Source organism: Rutidosis leptorrhynchoides, chromosome 5, assembly GCF_046630445.1.
Source record: "Rutidosis leptorrhynchoides isolate AG116_Rl617_1_P2 chromosome 5, CSIRO_AGI_Rlap_v1, whole genome shotgun sequence".
NCBI lineage: Eukaryota > Viridiplantae > Streptophyta > Magnoliopsida > Asterales > Asteraceae > Rutidosis > Rutidosis leptorrhynchoides.
In genome coordinates, this window is record NC_092337.1 from 94,535,377 (window position 1) to 94,553,306 (window position 17,930).

Genomic DNA, 17,930 nt, shown 5'->3' on the forward strand with positions numbered 1-17,930 from the left:
CCCTATTTTGTCTCGCATTTTCTTTTCATCTCACTCCTCTCCTAACTTTTTCACCGACGTTGACATCTTTTAATGAACGATTTCTTTCTCCGGTTTAAACATTGGTGAAGAAGAGAGAACATTCTCACATGTGTTCTTTCAATTTTTTCGCCGTAAATGAATGATTTCTTTCTCTGGTTTCAACATTGGTGAAGAAGTGAGAACAAACTCACATGCGTTCTTTCAATTTTTTCTTTGTCTTTGTTTTTTTGGTGATTCTATTTAGGTTTTTTTACGCATCGTCGCCTCCCTCCTCGTCGTTTGGACTTTGGTATATACGAGGTTAGTGATTCTGGTGGTTGTGATGTCGTTTGTTCGATTTTTTAAGGATTCTCTCGGATTCGTGTGACGTTGGAATTCAAGTGAAGACGTTATGTCATCGAGCTAGGACTTCGCATGTTTAAACTCTTCAAAGTTTGCTGTTGGCGGGACTTGGAGGTCATCGATGCTTCTCTAAACCCTACTCGATAAGCCATGTTCCCCGATTTACTTTATCACCTTTTGTTGGTTCTTCTTGTCGTTGATCCTTCTCCGGCGACTTCTTCTTGTAGCGCAACCCCTCTGCCTAGACACTATTCACTTCTTGGACTTTTCTTAGTGTTTTCCATTTGGTTAGTGGTCGTGGTTTTAAGGATGTTGTGGCATCCATTTACGACTTTTTGACGGCGACAACCAATATATATTTGGTTAGTAACCCACTGATTTTCTTCCTACTAGTGTTGAGAGGGTTGTGCTGGTGGTCTGGTGTTTATGAGGTGTAGTTTGGTTGACTCTTTGCGTAGGTTCTGGTTGCGATTGCGATTGTTTAGCAATTTGAGGTTCAACCGTTTTTTCGGTTGATTTAGGATCTTCGTTTTTATAGGGATATCGATTTGGTAGAGTTTGGAGATTTGGATGTTGTTAAGTGTGTTTAACGTGTTGGTTTGTTCAATTGATGTACATTAGTTTTGTAGAAGCAATATTGGTTTTCATTGGTTGATTTTGTGTTTATTAATGCACTAGTTAAATGTAATGAGATAGTATTAGGGTCCAGGTCATCAGATATAACAAACATCGTTCGAGTCTTTAAATCAGACGCCTCGAATCAACTATAACACAACTAGATCTTCCTACCGACTTCGATTTTAGTTCATGTTTTTTTAGAAAAGACGAAACATAAGTAAATAATACTTTTAATCGTAAAAGAGTCATAACTCATAAGATTCACACTTTTTTGAAATGACCTATGTTCGGTAGTTTTTTTTATGAAAGAATAGAAATAAAATAAAAGTGAAATAGAATGAATTGAGATATTTTGATTTAAAAGGAAAGATTGAAAAAAAAAACATTAAAATCATCCGTCCAGTTTCTTTTCATTCTAAAAATAGAAAATAGATAGATCGTTTGAAACTCTAGCACCTAGTAATTTTTCATAGATCAAATAGTTATGCTTTTTCTAATTAAAAAAAAAAATGTTCTATTAAAAGGTTCGGCAAAGTTATTATATCAGGGTCTGAACTTGTATATGTTATAATTACGAGGGTGCCTAAGTAAATTGTACCAGACGTATAAATAGGCGCTAAAATTTTCACAACACGAAGAGTGGAAACAGTAGTCAACGGTGGAAAACGCCCCGTTTAGTTGAAACCTTAGAATACCCAATTTCGTCACTAAAACCAAATTTTTTCTTTTTCATTTCGTTTTTAAATTCGGTAAATTAATTCAATAAATGATAATTACGTAATTATCGCAATCCAAGCATCTAAACAAGGAGTAGCAGATCCAAACATTTCACATACGAATATCTGAAGAAAACTCGCCGGCGATTCGAGATCACCGATGGATTCATCGCCGGAAACTGACGTAAAGAAACCGAAACACCGACCGATAATTCGTATCGGTATGTTCATCATTGCTCACAGCTTCATAGTTAGGTATTACTCATCTCACCTTCATTCACTGATACTATTTGCTCTTAGCTGTACATGTAATATCTAAGTCTTTAATTGAGTTATTTATCATTTTAATTGAGTTATTTAGCATTTTAATTGAGTTAATTGAGTTATTTAGCTTATTGTTATGTTGTATGTAGTGCTGTTTGCTGTACTGCTGGGATTTTGGCTCTACTACTGCTACCTGTTCTTGCGAAGAAAACCTACGTTTCCGAAAATGCCCTAATGCCTGGTGATTGATTTCTTCATATTTAGCTATCAATTGCTAATTGTTATTAGTATTAATATTATAGTAGTTAAAATATAATACAATGTCATTCTGATATTAATATTAATAGCTTGATTATATTGTTATGATTATGAATTGGTCATTTATTTACTGTTGATATTTCTATGGAAAGTGTACTGATAGTTTAATAATGAGGGGTGTAGTTAAATGATTATGTTATCCTCTAACAGGTTCTGCAACTCCAATGATCTCCGATCAGATTGTTTATGGGGCTAATATGTTTATCGACGAACTAAATAATCTGAATTTGAAGTCTTACAGCACTGGCATGTATGTGAGATGTTTTCAGTTACTATTTTATAAGGTCACAAATCATGATTTAGTCTGATTATAAGGAAATATGTTTCGTTTTTTTCTTAATGAATGTAGGGAAATTCCAGAATTAATAGCGATTAATATGGCAAACTTGGGTGGAGAAGTCAGTTACCATAAGTTTCAAAGTCAACCTAACAAATTCCATCCTCTTCATTTCTTTATTAGTCCTGATGCAGAAGCCAACAATGGAAACGGGACTTGTGAATCATATGGTACTAATACTGTAGGGATTATTAGGGCCCCACGTGGCGATGGGAAAGAAGCTATTGTGCTTGTGACTCCTTACAACCCTTTAAATCTTAGTCAAAACGAGGCTCTATCTTTAGGGATTGTGCATGCAGCGTTTTCATTATTGAATCAAGTTAGTTGGTTAGCTAAAGATATTATATGGCTAGCCGCAGACTCACGGTATGGTCAATATAACTCGGTTGCTTCTTGGTTAAGAGATTATCATACTCCTTCTTTTAGTGGATATGGGAAGATTCATGATGGTAACTGTTATGGAACAAAGTTGGATATGATTATTGAAACTGAAATATCTGATACTTTTCGACGTGGTGGGACCATGGCTGCTGCTCTTGTGTTTAAGGTTGCACATACAGATGAAAAGGGTGAACAGGATGTGTTGAATATATATGCTGAGGCATCTAATGGGCAAATGCCTAATCTTGACCTTATAAATGTTGTGAGCTATCTAGCAGTACATGGACAGGGTCTTCGAGTAAAGATGGAAAAGGTTGTGTCATTACTTGATTCAAAATTGTTGAAATTCATTGGTGAGTTGTTTGAATCGGTAGGAAAAATTGCTAGAAGGTTGAATCCTCAATGGAAGTTTGGTATCCCGGTAAGGGAGTATGTTGAAGGCAGTGCTACTCTTGTCAGTTCACTCTATAACCAGGTTAGTTGTCCTTTTGACCTTTTTATAAGGTTTTTGGCATGATTTTAGAATACAAAAAAAGAAAAAGAAAAATGGTAGAAAGGAGCGGAAGGAGGAAAACAAAAAAGATCAAGATGGGAATAAAAAAAAATAAAACAAACTAAATGTACATTACTTATATGAAACTGGTGACATACACCAAAACTACGTTTCGATTAATATATTTCTTTGTTTATTGTGTCAGGCATTGGGCATCCCAACTGGTTCCCATGGTGCTTTCCGCGATTATCAAGTTGATGCAGTTACCATGGAGATTTCAATTGAACCATCAACTACTAATAAGGGCAAACAAAGAGAGTTCTTGTTTCGAGGGGGCAGGTAAACACTTCAAACGCTGGTTGATTTTTATCTGATGGTTTATACCATGTTGCAAGCTCGTGTGTGTGTGTGTGTGTGTGTGTGTGTGTGTGTGTGTGTATTATTCATTGCAAAAAAAGTTACAGAGTACTATTTCAGGATCAAATACATATTGCAGCCGATCTTCAAGAACTATACTTTGTTATCGATTAATCTTCTTTTTCAGTCCTTAAAAGTTTGACCACTATGATAGGATTAGATTCTTATTTCAGGGAGTTAGAAATCCTTAGCAAATAGATTGTCTGGAATATCATAATATCATAACCCAAAACAGTACAAATTAAGGAACTTGGTATCTGACATGAATTATCATTATTTCGTTTTAGAGAGCAAAACCCCTGGAGACTAGTTCCATGTATAATGTAACAGTCAAAGTTAACGGAAATACCGTCATTACTTGGAGACAAGTTGATATCTTAATTTTTACTCTTTAGAATACTTGGTTTATGTCAAGTTATAACACTTAGCTCTTAGCAGACTGGATCCTCTGAATTATAGTGTAATAGTGGTGGTCTGTATCTTGTTCTTACCTAGTAGTTGGTATAGATTGACCTAGAGGCATGAGTTACATTATTCGTTCATTAAGACCAGCATAAGAGAGATTGCTACAACTGGAGCAATAGAGCGATATGAGAAATTGGGCCAGTGACCTTTTGACATGTGTCAAAAGGTACACCCATTACATATATGAATAGTATCAGTAATTATCTGCTTGCAGGATTAAGGCTTTTCTTTGCTGTGTGATCATTTCTGCACCAAGCAGTTTCTGTTTAAGTTAGCAATTGCCATAGTACTGCAACATTGCCTTCCAAAAAATAAAAAATAAATAGTACTGCAACAATCTCATGAACAGGGGTTTTCGTCAAATGAAATATTGTGTACGAAAATAGTGAAACGTTGCAGCTCTTATATTATTTTTCATGTTTAAATGCAGGTTGATTGAAGGAGTTGTACGGTCAATCAATAACCTTCTAGAGAAGTTTCACCAATCCTTCTTTTTGTACCTACTAACATCATCAAACAAGTTCATATCCGTCGGAGTCTACATGATTGCGTTCTTACTTCTTGTCGCTCCTCTCCCAGTACTCGCCGCCTCTCTGTTTTCCGATTCCACTAAATCGGAAAACAATAAATCGTCTCCCGATTCCATCTCACCCAAATCTTGGAAATGACTTTATCCAACAAAAACAATATTTCTCATTCATTTATGGGGAGTCATCGTATCATTACTTCCTTATTTCATATCTCAAATACCCAACTCTCAACCAACATCTTACCTTCTTATCTGGGCTTCACTTTCAAGCTTTATCCTAACTGCTCTACAACTGTTTTTCGGGTCCCCTACCACGCATCTTCAAGAATGGCTTCTTTTGAAATCGGTAACGGTTTCAGCTGCGTTTATTGGGCTGTGTTTGATGTCAGTTATAAACTTTGCGACTGCTGAAATTGGAGCTCTACTATTGGTCCCAATGTGTTTGATGGTTAAGCCATTGCGGGTAACAGGTAAAGTTCACTCTGCTATAAATTTGGTTTTGATGGCTCTCGCATTTCCTGGTGCCGCGTTTTTTATGGTGAGAAGTGCATTCGGGGGTCAAAACGGGCCTAGTTTAGTTGAGTTCTGGTACTGGGTTGAGTCTCTATGGGCATGGAATAGTGCCACTTACATTTATATGTGTATGGTCCATCTTCCCTGTTGGGTTTTGTGTATCTTTATTTTGCTACATCCATGTTAGATTTGATTACTTCAAACGTTATGTTTTCCTTTTGTTTTTCAATGGAGTAGACATACCAGTAGTGAATAGGTGTAGGGTGTTTTTTTATCCATTTTAATTAGAAGGGTCTAAACTCATTGATTAGAAGGGTCTAAACTCATTGATCTTTGTATGATCTTCCATGTTATAATTAGTTGATTGGGCTTCATTTTCATAATTGTTGCATTAGCTTAGATGTACACGTATGATAAGTTTGCACGTCAGGAGATCGCAGGTATAATTTCGGTAGGAAAGCTGAAGCTGAAAGCAGGGTTGTAGAACCAAGTAAAACTCGGAGTACTCGCCGAGCTCTCTGTTGTGAGATATGTCCGAGTACTCGGTCAACCTCGGTCAAAAATGGGGAACTTGGTCAAAACTTGGTTAAACTCGGGAATACTCATATAATTGGTCAAAACTTCGGACGAAATCAGTCAAACTCAAATTAGAAATTATGAATCTGCAAGTGAATTCTATCTAGTAGATACATAAAACTTTAATTGATACTCCAACTTATACTATACTAGTTAAAGGTGTTCTCTGAAAATTGGTTATCTCAAGTCAAACAGTTTAATTTTGATATATTTTTTAATTTTAAATTTTGAAATGAAATTGATTGGCTAAGTTATAATTGGGCAGACTTTGGTTTCCATTTTAATTCCAATAGCTCTCAATAGAATTTGTAGTTCATAATATCATCATTCTAGTGGTTCGCGATCAGGTTTTAATGCATACAGTACAATGACATGATGCATAAAGAATGAAGGTTATGGTCAATAGAACAGAGTACAGGCTACAAATTTTGATTGCTTTCTATAATTGAAAAGATGATGAACCCTAGTTCTTGATTGAATCAATCAAGATGAAGCACCTTTAAAGATACGGAAACTGAGTCTCTCCATTGAGAAATAGATAAAAGACCCTTTTGAGTGAGTGAAGAAGCTACTAAAATTTGAATCCACCACACATTGACATCCACCACCATTAATAATTTCAAATTCAAGTAATTTTATCAAAATCCCACTAATTAACTTGAAAATTTTAATACAGGAAAAAAAATCATTAAGCAAAAAAGATACCTTCTTAATATATGCAGCAATGGAAGTGGAGTCAACATCATAAGAGCACGAGATCACGAGGTGTTCGTGTTCATTTTTTGGTGTCCATTTTAAGGTTAAAAATGGACCTTGAAATTGATTAAAGTGTGGTGTTGTTCGGTATCCTTAGTTCAAAGTCTCGGTGAAAAAAATATGACGTTGACCAATAAGAAAATAGAGAAAAGACTACCGTCGGTATACCGACCTCGGGCAACAGACACCGGAATAGACACCAACTGACGGTGGGCCGGTATCCATTTCAAGCGACGGTCGGTTGTGGACGGTCATATTGACGAGGGGCACCGAGTGCTCTAAAGATTAAGATCTTGAGATGCATAATCCATTGCATGAATATGCATTTTCACTGGCATATCTTCACTGGCGTATCAATATCTTTCTCATATTCTTTCCCTTCTAACCGTCTTTCTTCGTTTAGCAACTTTCTTGATTCTTGATTAAACTGTCTTACAAAAAAAAATTATTCTTTGTATCCTTAGTTTTCTTGATTATACCTATAAAAACCAAGATTCTTTGTATTTATAGTAGCTAGCAATTCATAGAAACATTGAATTTTTCAAACTTGGAAAAGGATGTGATTGTAGATGAGAAGCTAATTATCGAAAAAATCGAAAATCGAACTGATGAACAACCCCTAGTTGACAGTTGAGGTTGATTTTTTGTTGGAAATCGGTGTTCGGGTTCGTTCAATATTCAAGTGAGAGATTGTTAAGTTTTGTGAAGTTTGAACAATAAGTGCTTGAGCCTTTACTCGCGCAAGAAGCCGAATTGCTTTAGGAAAGAATTTATCTGGTTTGCGCCCGTTGACTAAAACTCTTATCAATTTGTTCTGAGTTAGAAATTACCACGTAAAATGCTACGTCGTTTACGTTTTTATTTATTGTTTGCTTTATTTAACGGTTTGTTGTGTGATTTGTGATTGGTTTTCAATCACATGTCTCATGTCCATAAGTCTCCAATTTTTAAATTTTGAAACAAAAGTACAATAAGTCTAATCTGATTTTTATATAAAACTTACTCCGTAATAATATAATATCTATATCTATAATCTATATCTATCTATAATCTATAATCTATCTATAATATCTTATAAATTTGTAAAATAGTGATGTCGTTTTTGATGATGTGGCAAATTTTCATGATAAGTTATGCCTTTTACTTATCTCATATATCTTAAATTATAAATTTTTATAATAATTCATAATTCAAATTGTAGAATGATGTGTTTAATTAAAAAATTCGAGCATGTATTGGTTTTGTGCATTTAGCTACGGGCCTGCAGACATATTATTACTTCGAAAGCATGCTTCATTTGAATCTCTACAAAATTAAATAGGAACAACTTCCCATACTACCTTTCAAATTCAATTAATTTTCTTCCGAATCTTCTTCAATACTCATCCCACCTTTTCTATTTCCTACTCTCTTTTCTTTTATTTCCATATAGTAAGGTACATTATAAATTGGTTGATAGCATGAATCCACTTCTATATTCAAGCGTAGTTGCATTCCTGTTCAATATACAAATTCAAATATTAATTAAAACCCGTTTAATTTGAAAACGAGTTTATGCTAGGAGATATGTTGCATTAACATATTTCAGAAAGCTTAAGGTGTTTTTTTTTGAACACAAACTGCTTGTGTATATTTATGTTTATGAAACTTACTCATTATTATGCAATGTTCTTCCATGAACAAAGCCTGGCATGGTTGTCATGCGTTCTTGAGTTTTAGGACATGTGTGTAATATTGTATATATAGCGCCTAACGTTGTCCGTGAGTTGCGCTTAACCTAGAACACGCATCAGCTTACACTCATGAGTTGCATCATTATGGCTTCGTAGTTAGTCTCACAAGTTATGTTAGCGAGTTTGGTTTTCAAATAAGCTCATGTTTTTGTTGTCGTCATGATGATATGTAAAAAAAATTTCTTTACGATCTTTTTTAGTGTAGCTTATTGCAGTGGGGGCTTCTATTGGCTTGCCGAGTTTTTGAAACTTGAGATGGATAGGGAGTACCGATGAAATGGTTAGGTTAGGAAGGTTTACCACTTAAACTCTTAAAATGGGTTAATTCTGATGTTTTGCCCAAAGTTTTTTATCTACATAAATCACTTTGAATAGCTAACGGGTGAAAACACTAGAGTTTTACACAGGTTAAGGAGAGCATTTTAAGAGGATTTTGTAAGACCCGAATATTTATTTTGTATACTTGTTTATTAAAGGCATATGAGATCGGGCTTCGTTGAATATTTATATATATTAAAATTGGAAAAGAGCTGAATCTGTCAATCTGCGCGCCGCGCAAAGCGGCCGCGCGCCGCGCAAACGCGCTGACAGAACCTATCTTGTTTTATTTATTTTAAATGAAGGGTATTTGGGTAATTTCACATGGGGCCGGATTTGTGGGCATTATCAGTTGGTTTAGATCCAACTTTGGATCATTTCACATCCATTCTTCATCCTCATCCATTCTTAGAGAGAGAGAGAGAGGTCTAGAGAGAGATTTGAGGTTTTGGGGAAGAAGAAGCTCGAATCGATCAAAGTCTCGGGTTTTAAAGTTGTTCCTTTCGTTCTCGGCTACGCGGTGATAGTATTGGTAAGCTCAAACTCCGAATTTCATTTATTTAATTTGATATTCAAGTTAGGGTTTTGAGTTAATTTGTTGTAATACCCTTTTAGGTGATGAAATGGGTTTAGTGATGCTAGTAATCGGGTTTATTGTTAATTGTTGGTGGATTTTGGGTTGGTGAACAAATTGGCCATGTTTAGAACTTGAAATTTAGTTTAATCACTTTAGTTAGCGATTATGGAAGTATTGGAACCCATTGGAGGTTGTTTGGTTGACTAACTTTGACTTTGAGTCAAATTAGGGTTTGGTGGTGACTATGACCCGATTGGCGATTTAATGAGGTTTATAAACTTAAAATGGATTAAGTTGAAGTATAGTACCGAGTTAAATGTGTTTTGGTGTCAAAACTTGTAAAGGATGAGATTTTGGCCTTTATGGGTCAAAATTAGGGTTTAAGTGTCAAAATGGGTATGACACGTGTTTAACACTTGAGTTCGGGTTTAATTGGCATATTATGACCATTCTCACTTGTGTTAGTGATTATTGGTTAATTTTGGGCGCGTTTTGTACTTGGAAGTGCATTTGGGTCAAATTTGCACTAAGTGTCAATTTGGGTTGATTTGTGAATCCATTCTAAGTGTATTGTTGTAATTATGATAATGGAATAGGTATTTTTCATTGGCGAGTTGCAGATTATTTGGAAGCTTTCATCAAGACTTCAAGGTGAGTGATAATATCCTATATGCATATGTATGTGTAGGATGGGTGCGGGTCGGGTGAGGTGATTCTCGGTTATAGAGCTCACTTCACATATAGGTGGATTTGAAGGACTTGTGTATGAGTCCAATTGGCACGTTTGTGCGTCTTGGTTGACCATCTTTGGCGAAGTACACGTTTGTGTGCACGTTATCACACTTGGTTGTGATTTGGTTGTTATAACCCTAATGGCGAAGGGTTGATATGGTTGTGTGGTGGATTTTATAATCCCGTGACCGTGGGTTTTAGTATTGTGAAATGAATCTCGGGTAGTGCGGATTCATGGTGACTCGGGTTGTTCGGTCACCTTATTGGAGGTAATGAATCTCGGGTAGTGCGGATTCATGATGACTCGGGTTGTTCGGTCATCTTATGGTTGAGAAGTGAATTTCGGGTTGTGCGAATTCACAAGGCTCGGGTTGTTCGGCCAATGTTCGTGTGTTTGAGGTTAAGGGGTTAACCTTGTTCGTTTATATTGTTATATATATATTAATGTGTTGTTGTGTTGTAGCTAACCCTCCGGGTGTAGCTATTTGGTGATGTTTACTTTGTCGTTGGTGGACTATCTTTTGTGTTGTATCTTTAGCTCGTTGCCTAGATCGTATGGTATGCTTAGTGTAGACGCTTTATACTTGGATGCTTCGGTATGCGGTATTTGTTTTGTGTGGCGTATTCATTTTATACATATATATGTATGTAGTATATTATCATTCACTAAGCACTAGCTTACCCTCTCGTTGTTGATTATTTTTATAGATTTCATGCGGACGGTGGCTCGGGTAAGTGCGAGGACTAGAAGACTTTCATAGCTTGCTTTAGAGACTTGCTTTTGGATCGTTTAGGATTGGGTAGCGTATCCCCGATCGCCATGCTCGGCTTTGTGTTGTATTAAAGTCTTAAAGTCGAAAATTGTATTTTGGTACTTAAGGTGGTAAAATGGGTCGATGTGGGACCCGCTTCGTAAACTTAATTTTATTAATTAAACGTGTTAGTTTTATATGTATGAATTCATGGTTAAAAGCGTTTTGGCTAAAAACGTCGGGAACGGGTCAAACATTTTGGCATTTTAAGTAAAACGGGACAGCGGGCTGCCAGACAGGTTCTGCGCGCCGCGCAACCTGTCGGCGCGCCGCGCAACCTGTCGGCGCGCCGCGCAACCTGTCGGCGCGCCGCGCAAATGGGTCAGTCAGCAAAAAAAATTTTTTGTCATGAAATTTAACGGGGTTTTATACGCGGTATGGTTTGGGTTGTTACAAGTGGTATCAGAGCCTGGTCTAAGGGATTTAGGTGACTTGAGATAGGTGCCTAGACTTAGACTTTTGTGTGCGCGTAATTTATTGCGGGACTTGTAGGATTATGGGTCAGGAACGGGTTTAGTTAGTGCCTTGTTTATAGGTCGACTAACATTTATATTAGTAATGCGGATATTATTAATATATTATTTGTGTTGTGGTGTAAATCTCGCGTGTGCTTCTGTCGCGTAGAATTTTGTTTGTGTTTGTTTATAGCATCGAGCGAGGCGGTCGTTGTACTAACGAGTCGATGCGGCGTGCGTGCGTAATAAGAACTTGCAGACCTTATTACGGGTGCAAATCGTGTCTAACAAGTGATGTACGACGAGTGTTTAGCAAGATGGGGTGGTGTTGTGCGTGTCGTTTTATACGTGCGTGGACTAATCGTTTTGCATTCTTTAGAATGACGACGCGAAACGAGACCGAGACGAATGACACAGAATTTAACGCTAGAGTTGCGGCCGCCGTTGCGGAGCAAATGAGAGCGTTTCGAGAAGAAATGGATGGGAAGTATTCCGAATTCCAAAATAGGGGTGAAATGGAGCGTTGTCTTAAGAGCTTCATGAGGACTAGACCCCCGATGTATGATGGGAAACCGGATCCTTTGGTGAGTACGACTTGGGTTTCGGATGTCGAAGGGTGTTTTCGTACTATGGAATGCCCTCCCGAGAAAAAGACGAGACTCGCTACTAGTTTGTTGCGGGGTAGGTCGAAGGATTGGTTGGATGGCAAGATTGATCTTGTCGGTGGTGAGACGTTTATGGCATTATCATGGGACGAATTTAAGGAGGAATTCTTCGAGGAATTCCGAACTTCAGCCGATTTATCGGAATTGCGTTGTGAGTTGCGAAATTTGCAACAGGGTTCTATGGACTTGAATACTTTAAAGACGACTTTTATGTCGAAGGTTTGTTTTTGCCCGGAATATTTGGGGAACGATCGTTTGTTGATGGAGGATTTCTATCGAACTTTGAGCGATGACTTGAAAAGCAAAATTAGCCGGGGTTACGCGAAGTCGTTTGCGGAGTTATTTGCGGTGGCTAGAGGTTTCGAGTCTTATACACGATCGAAAAAGGACGAACCTTCAAGTGAGGGAAGGGTTGTTTCTTATGGTGCTCCGAGTAAGAGGACTAAGGGTCCGAGTGTGAGTACGAGTAAAGTGGTAAAGGGCGCGGTGGAATCTCGTGCGCCTAGATGTTTCAATTGTGGCGTTAGGGGTCACAAGTTGTGGGAATGCACGATGCCGAGAAGTGAAGGCGGAATGTGCTACTATTGTCATAAAGAGGGACATCGCAAGCCGGATTGTCCCGAGTTGGCGGCGGCGAATGCCGCAAGGAGACGTTGAGGTACGTTTCGTTTTGATAAATATGTCTTTGAATATTTATTTATGTGGCGTTTATGATCGGACTTGTTAATTGCATAGTGATTTGCATGTTATGGTTAAGGGTGACGTTCCTAACGGAAGTACCCTATGGTGATGTTTGGTTGTTGGACGAAGGGCGTAAGACTTGGTGTAACCAAGCATCCCTTAGTATTTGGGAAATGTTTCTACAAGCCACGGAAATGGTTTTGGTGTTCGATTGTTAAGCGCGTGTTCGCTTTTGGTGTTGAAGTGATGAACCATGAGGTTCGCCGGGTGATTGGAACCTTTGAGATCGAGTGTTTAAAATCTCGATGTGTGTTGGTAACGGAGTCTTTATGACGCGACATTAGGTGCCTCTTTTATACCTACTAGCGTGGTGTCGACTCCGATTGTGTTGTGGTTACATTGTACTTAGGGTCCCGGGAGAAACCCGTAGGTACATGAGTGACTAGGTGAAACTTGACAAACTAAAGCAATTGGATAATTGCGAGGGTATGGTTTGTGTAATCGTGATACACTTTTCGTTCGAAGTGTTTAAGGATTGATTGAAATCCTTCGCGTGCTCAAGATTAGAGCAAGGTGTGGTGATGGGTCGTGTGTACCCAATTGTTGGTAAAGTCTACCTTTGGTAGCATCGTACGGGTGTACGAGTTGTGATATAGGAACGTGGTTCCAAGTGGGGGAGTCGCACTCCCGCACGAGGAAGTTTTAGTGTGATATTTCGGATGATGCTTTTGGTAGATCCGGACACTTTGTCGAGACCTAGTTTTGGTCGATTTGTGGTAGAGTACGATTTCGGATAAATTGTACTTATGGTTTAGATTGGAATTACCACCGAGGTGGTAATGTGGTAAACCTCGTTGAGAGATAATGGTCGTGTTTGGTGAGCAAGGTGAAATCCTTCGGTTAAGGAAGGTGTGTGTCGGGTTCTCTTTTGGAGAATTCTTGTTCGGTACCTATGTTTGATATAGGTGGTTCTTGCTCGATTATGGTATGTGGTTGATGAAGCATGACCTTCGGGGTCCGCTGACTTCATCGTAGTATTGTGGATTAATGAAGCATGACTTTCGGGTCCGCTGACTTCATTATAGTATGGTTACGTGATGGAGCATGATCTTTAGGGTCCGCTGACTTCATCATGGGAGTACGTGATTGATGGAGCATGATCTTTAGGGTCCGCTGACTTCGTCATGAGCGTGGTGTTGAGATCGGTGAGGCATGATCTTCGGGTCCGCTGACTTCATCCGGTATTGAGATTGGTGGAGCATGACCTTCGGGGTCCGCTGACTTCATCAAGAGAGTTGTGTTGTGGGACGTGAATATCGGGTTGTTCGTATTCACAATATTTCGGGTAGTACGATTGTCCCTGTTGGTTGGGCTCATAGTTTGAGGTAGTGAATGTCGGGTGGTTCGGATTCACTAAGGCTCGGGTTGTACGGCCATCCTCGGTTATACTATGTGGCGGTGGTAGTGAATATCGGTTTGCGCGTATTCACGATGACTCGGGTTGTGCGGACATTTCGTTGTGAGATATATGGATTGGGTTGGTGGATTTCGGGTTGTGCGAATTCACTAAGGTTCGGGTTGTTTCGACCATCCTCCATATGTGTTTTGGCTCGGGTTGTTTCGGCCATGTTGAGTTGTAATCTATTGGTTGTTTGATACACCAATGGTGGGGTCGTAAGGACCATGTTGTGGGAACTATCGGTCGTTTTATGCGTCGATGGTGGGGTCGTGAGGACCACGTGGTATGATTAGTGATGCGATAGCCGTGTTTCGCTCACATGTTTGTTACGGGTGTGACGATGGACGATTTCGTACACCTTGGGATTTGTGTTCCCATAGCCGCTTTGGGCGCTATCGGTTTCTAACCGTGGATTGTGTTGTTACGGTAGTTGCGTATGGGTCGTATTGCGCACTACAATGGATGATTCGTGATTGGTGGTATCCGTAAGGATTCTTTTGGTTCGGTCTTCATTGTTTCGGGTCGTTGACCTTAGGTTGAGACTTGGTTGCTTTTAGAGTTGTACTCGGTATTAGTATGCTAAGGGATTGACATCCCGGTACGAGATTAGTTGAGTTTTCCCGATGTTAGGGTAAGAGCATGGTTTTAGTGCTCGGATTGTGGACTTGAGAAGTCGCGGGTGACGATTTAGTTGTGGAAGGCGATTCGTTGGAAAGAATTGCTTAGGAAGTCGGATTGAGACTTATGTCGAGGACCGTAGGGTGAGGTCTGTTTGGTTAAGTGATGAGGATCACGAGGACGTGATCGAGTTTAAGTGGGGGAGAGTTGTAAGACCCGAATATTTATTTTGTATACTTGTTTATTAAAGGCATATGAGATCGGGCTTCGTTGAATATTTATATATATTAAAATTGGAAAAGAGCTGAATCTGTCAATCTGCGCGCCGCGCAAAGCGGCCGCGCGCCGCGCAAACGCGCTGACAGAACCTATCTTGTTTTATTTATTTTAAATGAAGGGTATTTGGGTAATTTCACATGGGGCCGGATTTGTGGGCATTATCAGTTGGTTTAGATCCAACTTTGGATCATTTCACATCCATTCTTCATCCTCATCCATTCTTAGAGAGAGAGAGAGGTCTAGAGAGAGATTTGAGGTTTTGGGGAAGAAGAAGCTCGAATCGATCAAAGTCTCGGGTTTTAAAGTTGTTCCTTTCGTTCTCGGCTACGCGGTGATAGTATTGGTAAGCTCAAACTCCGAATTTCATTTATTTAATTTGATATTCAAGTTAGGGTTTTGAGTTAATTTGTTGTAATACCCTTTTAGGTGATGAAATGGGTTTAGTGATGCTAGTAATCGGGTTTATTGTTAATTGTTGGTGGATTTTGGGTTGGTGAACAAATTGGCCATGTTTAGAACTTGAAATTTAGTTTAATCACTTTAGTTAGCGATTATGGAAGTATTGGAACCCATTGGAGGTTGTTTGGTTGACTAACTTTGACTTTGAGTCAAATTAGGGTTTGGTGGTGACTATGACCCGATTGGCGATTTAATGAGGTTTATAAACTTAAAATGGATTAAGTTGAAGTATAGAACCGAGTTAAATGTGTTTTGGTGTCAAAACTTGTAAAGGATGAGATTTTGGCCTTTATGGGTCAAAATTAGGGTTTAAGTGTCAAAATGGGTATGACACGTGTTTAACACTTGAGTTCGGGTTTAATTGGCATATTATGACCATTCTCACTTGTGTTAGTGATTATTGGTTAATTTTGGGCGCGTTTTGTACTTGGAAGTGCATTTGGGTCAAATTTGCACTAAGTGTCAATTTGGGTTGATTTGTGAATCCATTCTAAGTGTATTGTTGTAATTATGATAATGGAATAGGTATTTTTCATTGGCGAGTTGCAGATTATTTGGAAGCTTTCATCAAGACTTCAAGGTGAGTGATAATATCCTATATGCATATGTATGTGTAGGATGGGTGCGGGTCGGGTGAGGTGATTCTCGGTTATAGAGCTCACTTCACATATAGGTGGATTTGAAGGACTTGTGTATGAGTCCAATTGGCACGTTTGTGCGTCTTGGTTGACCATCTTTGGCGAAGTACACGTTTGTGTGCACGTTATCACACTTGGTTGTGATTTGGTTGTTATAACCCTAATGGCGAAGGGTTGATATGGTTGTGTGGTGGATTTTATAATCCCGTGACCGTGGGTTTTAGTATTGTGAAATGAATCTCGGGTAGTGCGGATTCATGGTGACTCGGGTTGTTCGGTCACCTTATTGGAGGTAATGAATCTCGGGTAGTGCGGATTCATGATGACTCGGGTTGTTCGGTCATCTTATGGTTGAGAAGTGAATTTCGGGTTGTGCGAATTCACAAGGCTCGGGTTGTTCGGCCAATGTTCGTGTGTTTGAGGTTAAGGGGTTAACCTTGTTCGTTTATATTGTTATATATATATTAATGTGTTGTTGTGTTGTAGCTAACCCTCCGGGTGTAGCTATTTGGCGATGTTTACTTTGTCGTTGGTGGACTATCTTTTGTGTTGTATCTTTAGCTCGTTGCCTAGATCGTACGGTATGCTTAGTGTAGACGCTTTATACTTGGATGCTTCGGTATGCGGTATTTGTTTTGTGTGGCGTATTCATTTTATACATATATATGTATGTAGTATATTATCATTCACTAAGCACTAGCTTACCCTCTCGTTGTTGATTATTTTTATAGATTTCATGCGGACGGTGGCTCGGGTAAGTGCGAGGACTAGAAGACTTTCATAGCTTGCTTTAGAGACTTGCTTTTGGATCGTTTAGGATTGGGTAGCGTATCCCCGATCGCCATGCTCGGCTTTGTGTTGTATTAAAGTCTTAAAGTCGAAAATTGTATTTTGGTACTTAAGGTGGTAAAATGGGTCGATGTGGGACCCGCTTCGTAAACTTAATTTTATTAATTAAACGTGTTAGTTTTATATGTATGAATTCATGGTTAAAAGCGTTTTGGCTAAAAACGTCGGGAACGGGTCAAACATTTTGGCATTTTAAGTAAAACGGGACAGCGGGCTGCCAGACAGGTTCTGCGCGCCGCGCAACCTGTCGGCGCGCCGCGCAAATGGGTCAGTCAGCAAAAAATTTTTTTTGTCATGAAATTTAACGGGGTTTTATACGCGGTATGGTTTGGGTTGTTACAGATTTATTGCCCCTCAGTTTTGCACAGGTAAAGATGGTTTCTTGGTCTTTTTTTGCAATTTTTTACATATGTATGCTAGGTGTTTGATGAAATGTCAAAATGAGTAGTGGGGATTTATTTAATTTTGGGCTATAATGCAGATGTAACAACTATGCCATGTTTTCATTTTCTAGATGTAAATGTTGTGAATCTCTATGTTTTACTACATACAACATGTAGTGAATCTCTACGGAATTTATTTGAAGGGAGCGTTTTATACTCTTTCCGTATAATAACCGTTGTACTTCTAAAATGTCATTATTTTATTTATGCTTTCTTTTTGTTCTAATCTCATATCTCTTTTTTTTTTTGGGTTAGTTTGTTTGCAGTTCTGATTTTTGGCCAGTTGAAATGAAAATAGTTGTTATGTTTTGTATGTGTTGCTTCTTAAGCATGTACATTAGTATACTATAGTATGTTGACGGTGTCACTAGAAATGGGGATTTTAATGTGAATTGTGATACAAACCGAGTTCAATTAGATGCATACTACCTATTGGTTGTTGACATTTAGTTGGTAATCACTTCTT

At 38.5% G+C, this 17,930-nt stretch overlaps 1 protein-coding gene across 1 annotated transcript; it reads left to right on the forward strand.

Annotated features, from left to right (window-relative positions):
* Nucleotides 1-1,643: 1,643 nt before the first annotated feature.
* On the forward strand, nt 1,644-5,779 carry LOC139847448 (uncharacterized). Its single transcript, XM_071837119.1, has 6 exons — nt 1,644-1,952; nt 2,111-2,202; nt 2,430-2,529; nt 2,629-3,472; nt 3,696-3,829; nt 4,803-5,779. Exons 1-6 carry the CDS (start codon nt 1,858-1,860, stop codon nt 5,038-5,040), a joined length of 1,503 nt encoding a protein of 500 aa, XP_071693220.1. The 5' UTR covers nt 1,644-1,857; the 3' UTR covers nt 5,041-5,779.
* The last annotated feature ends 12,151 nt before the right edge of the window (nt 5,780-17,930 follow it).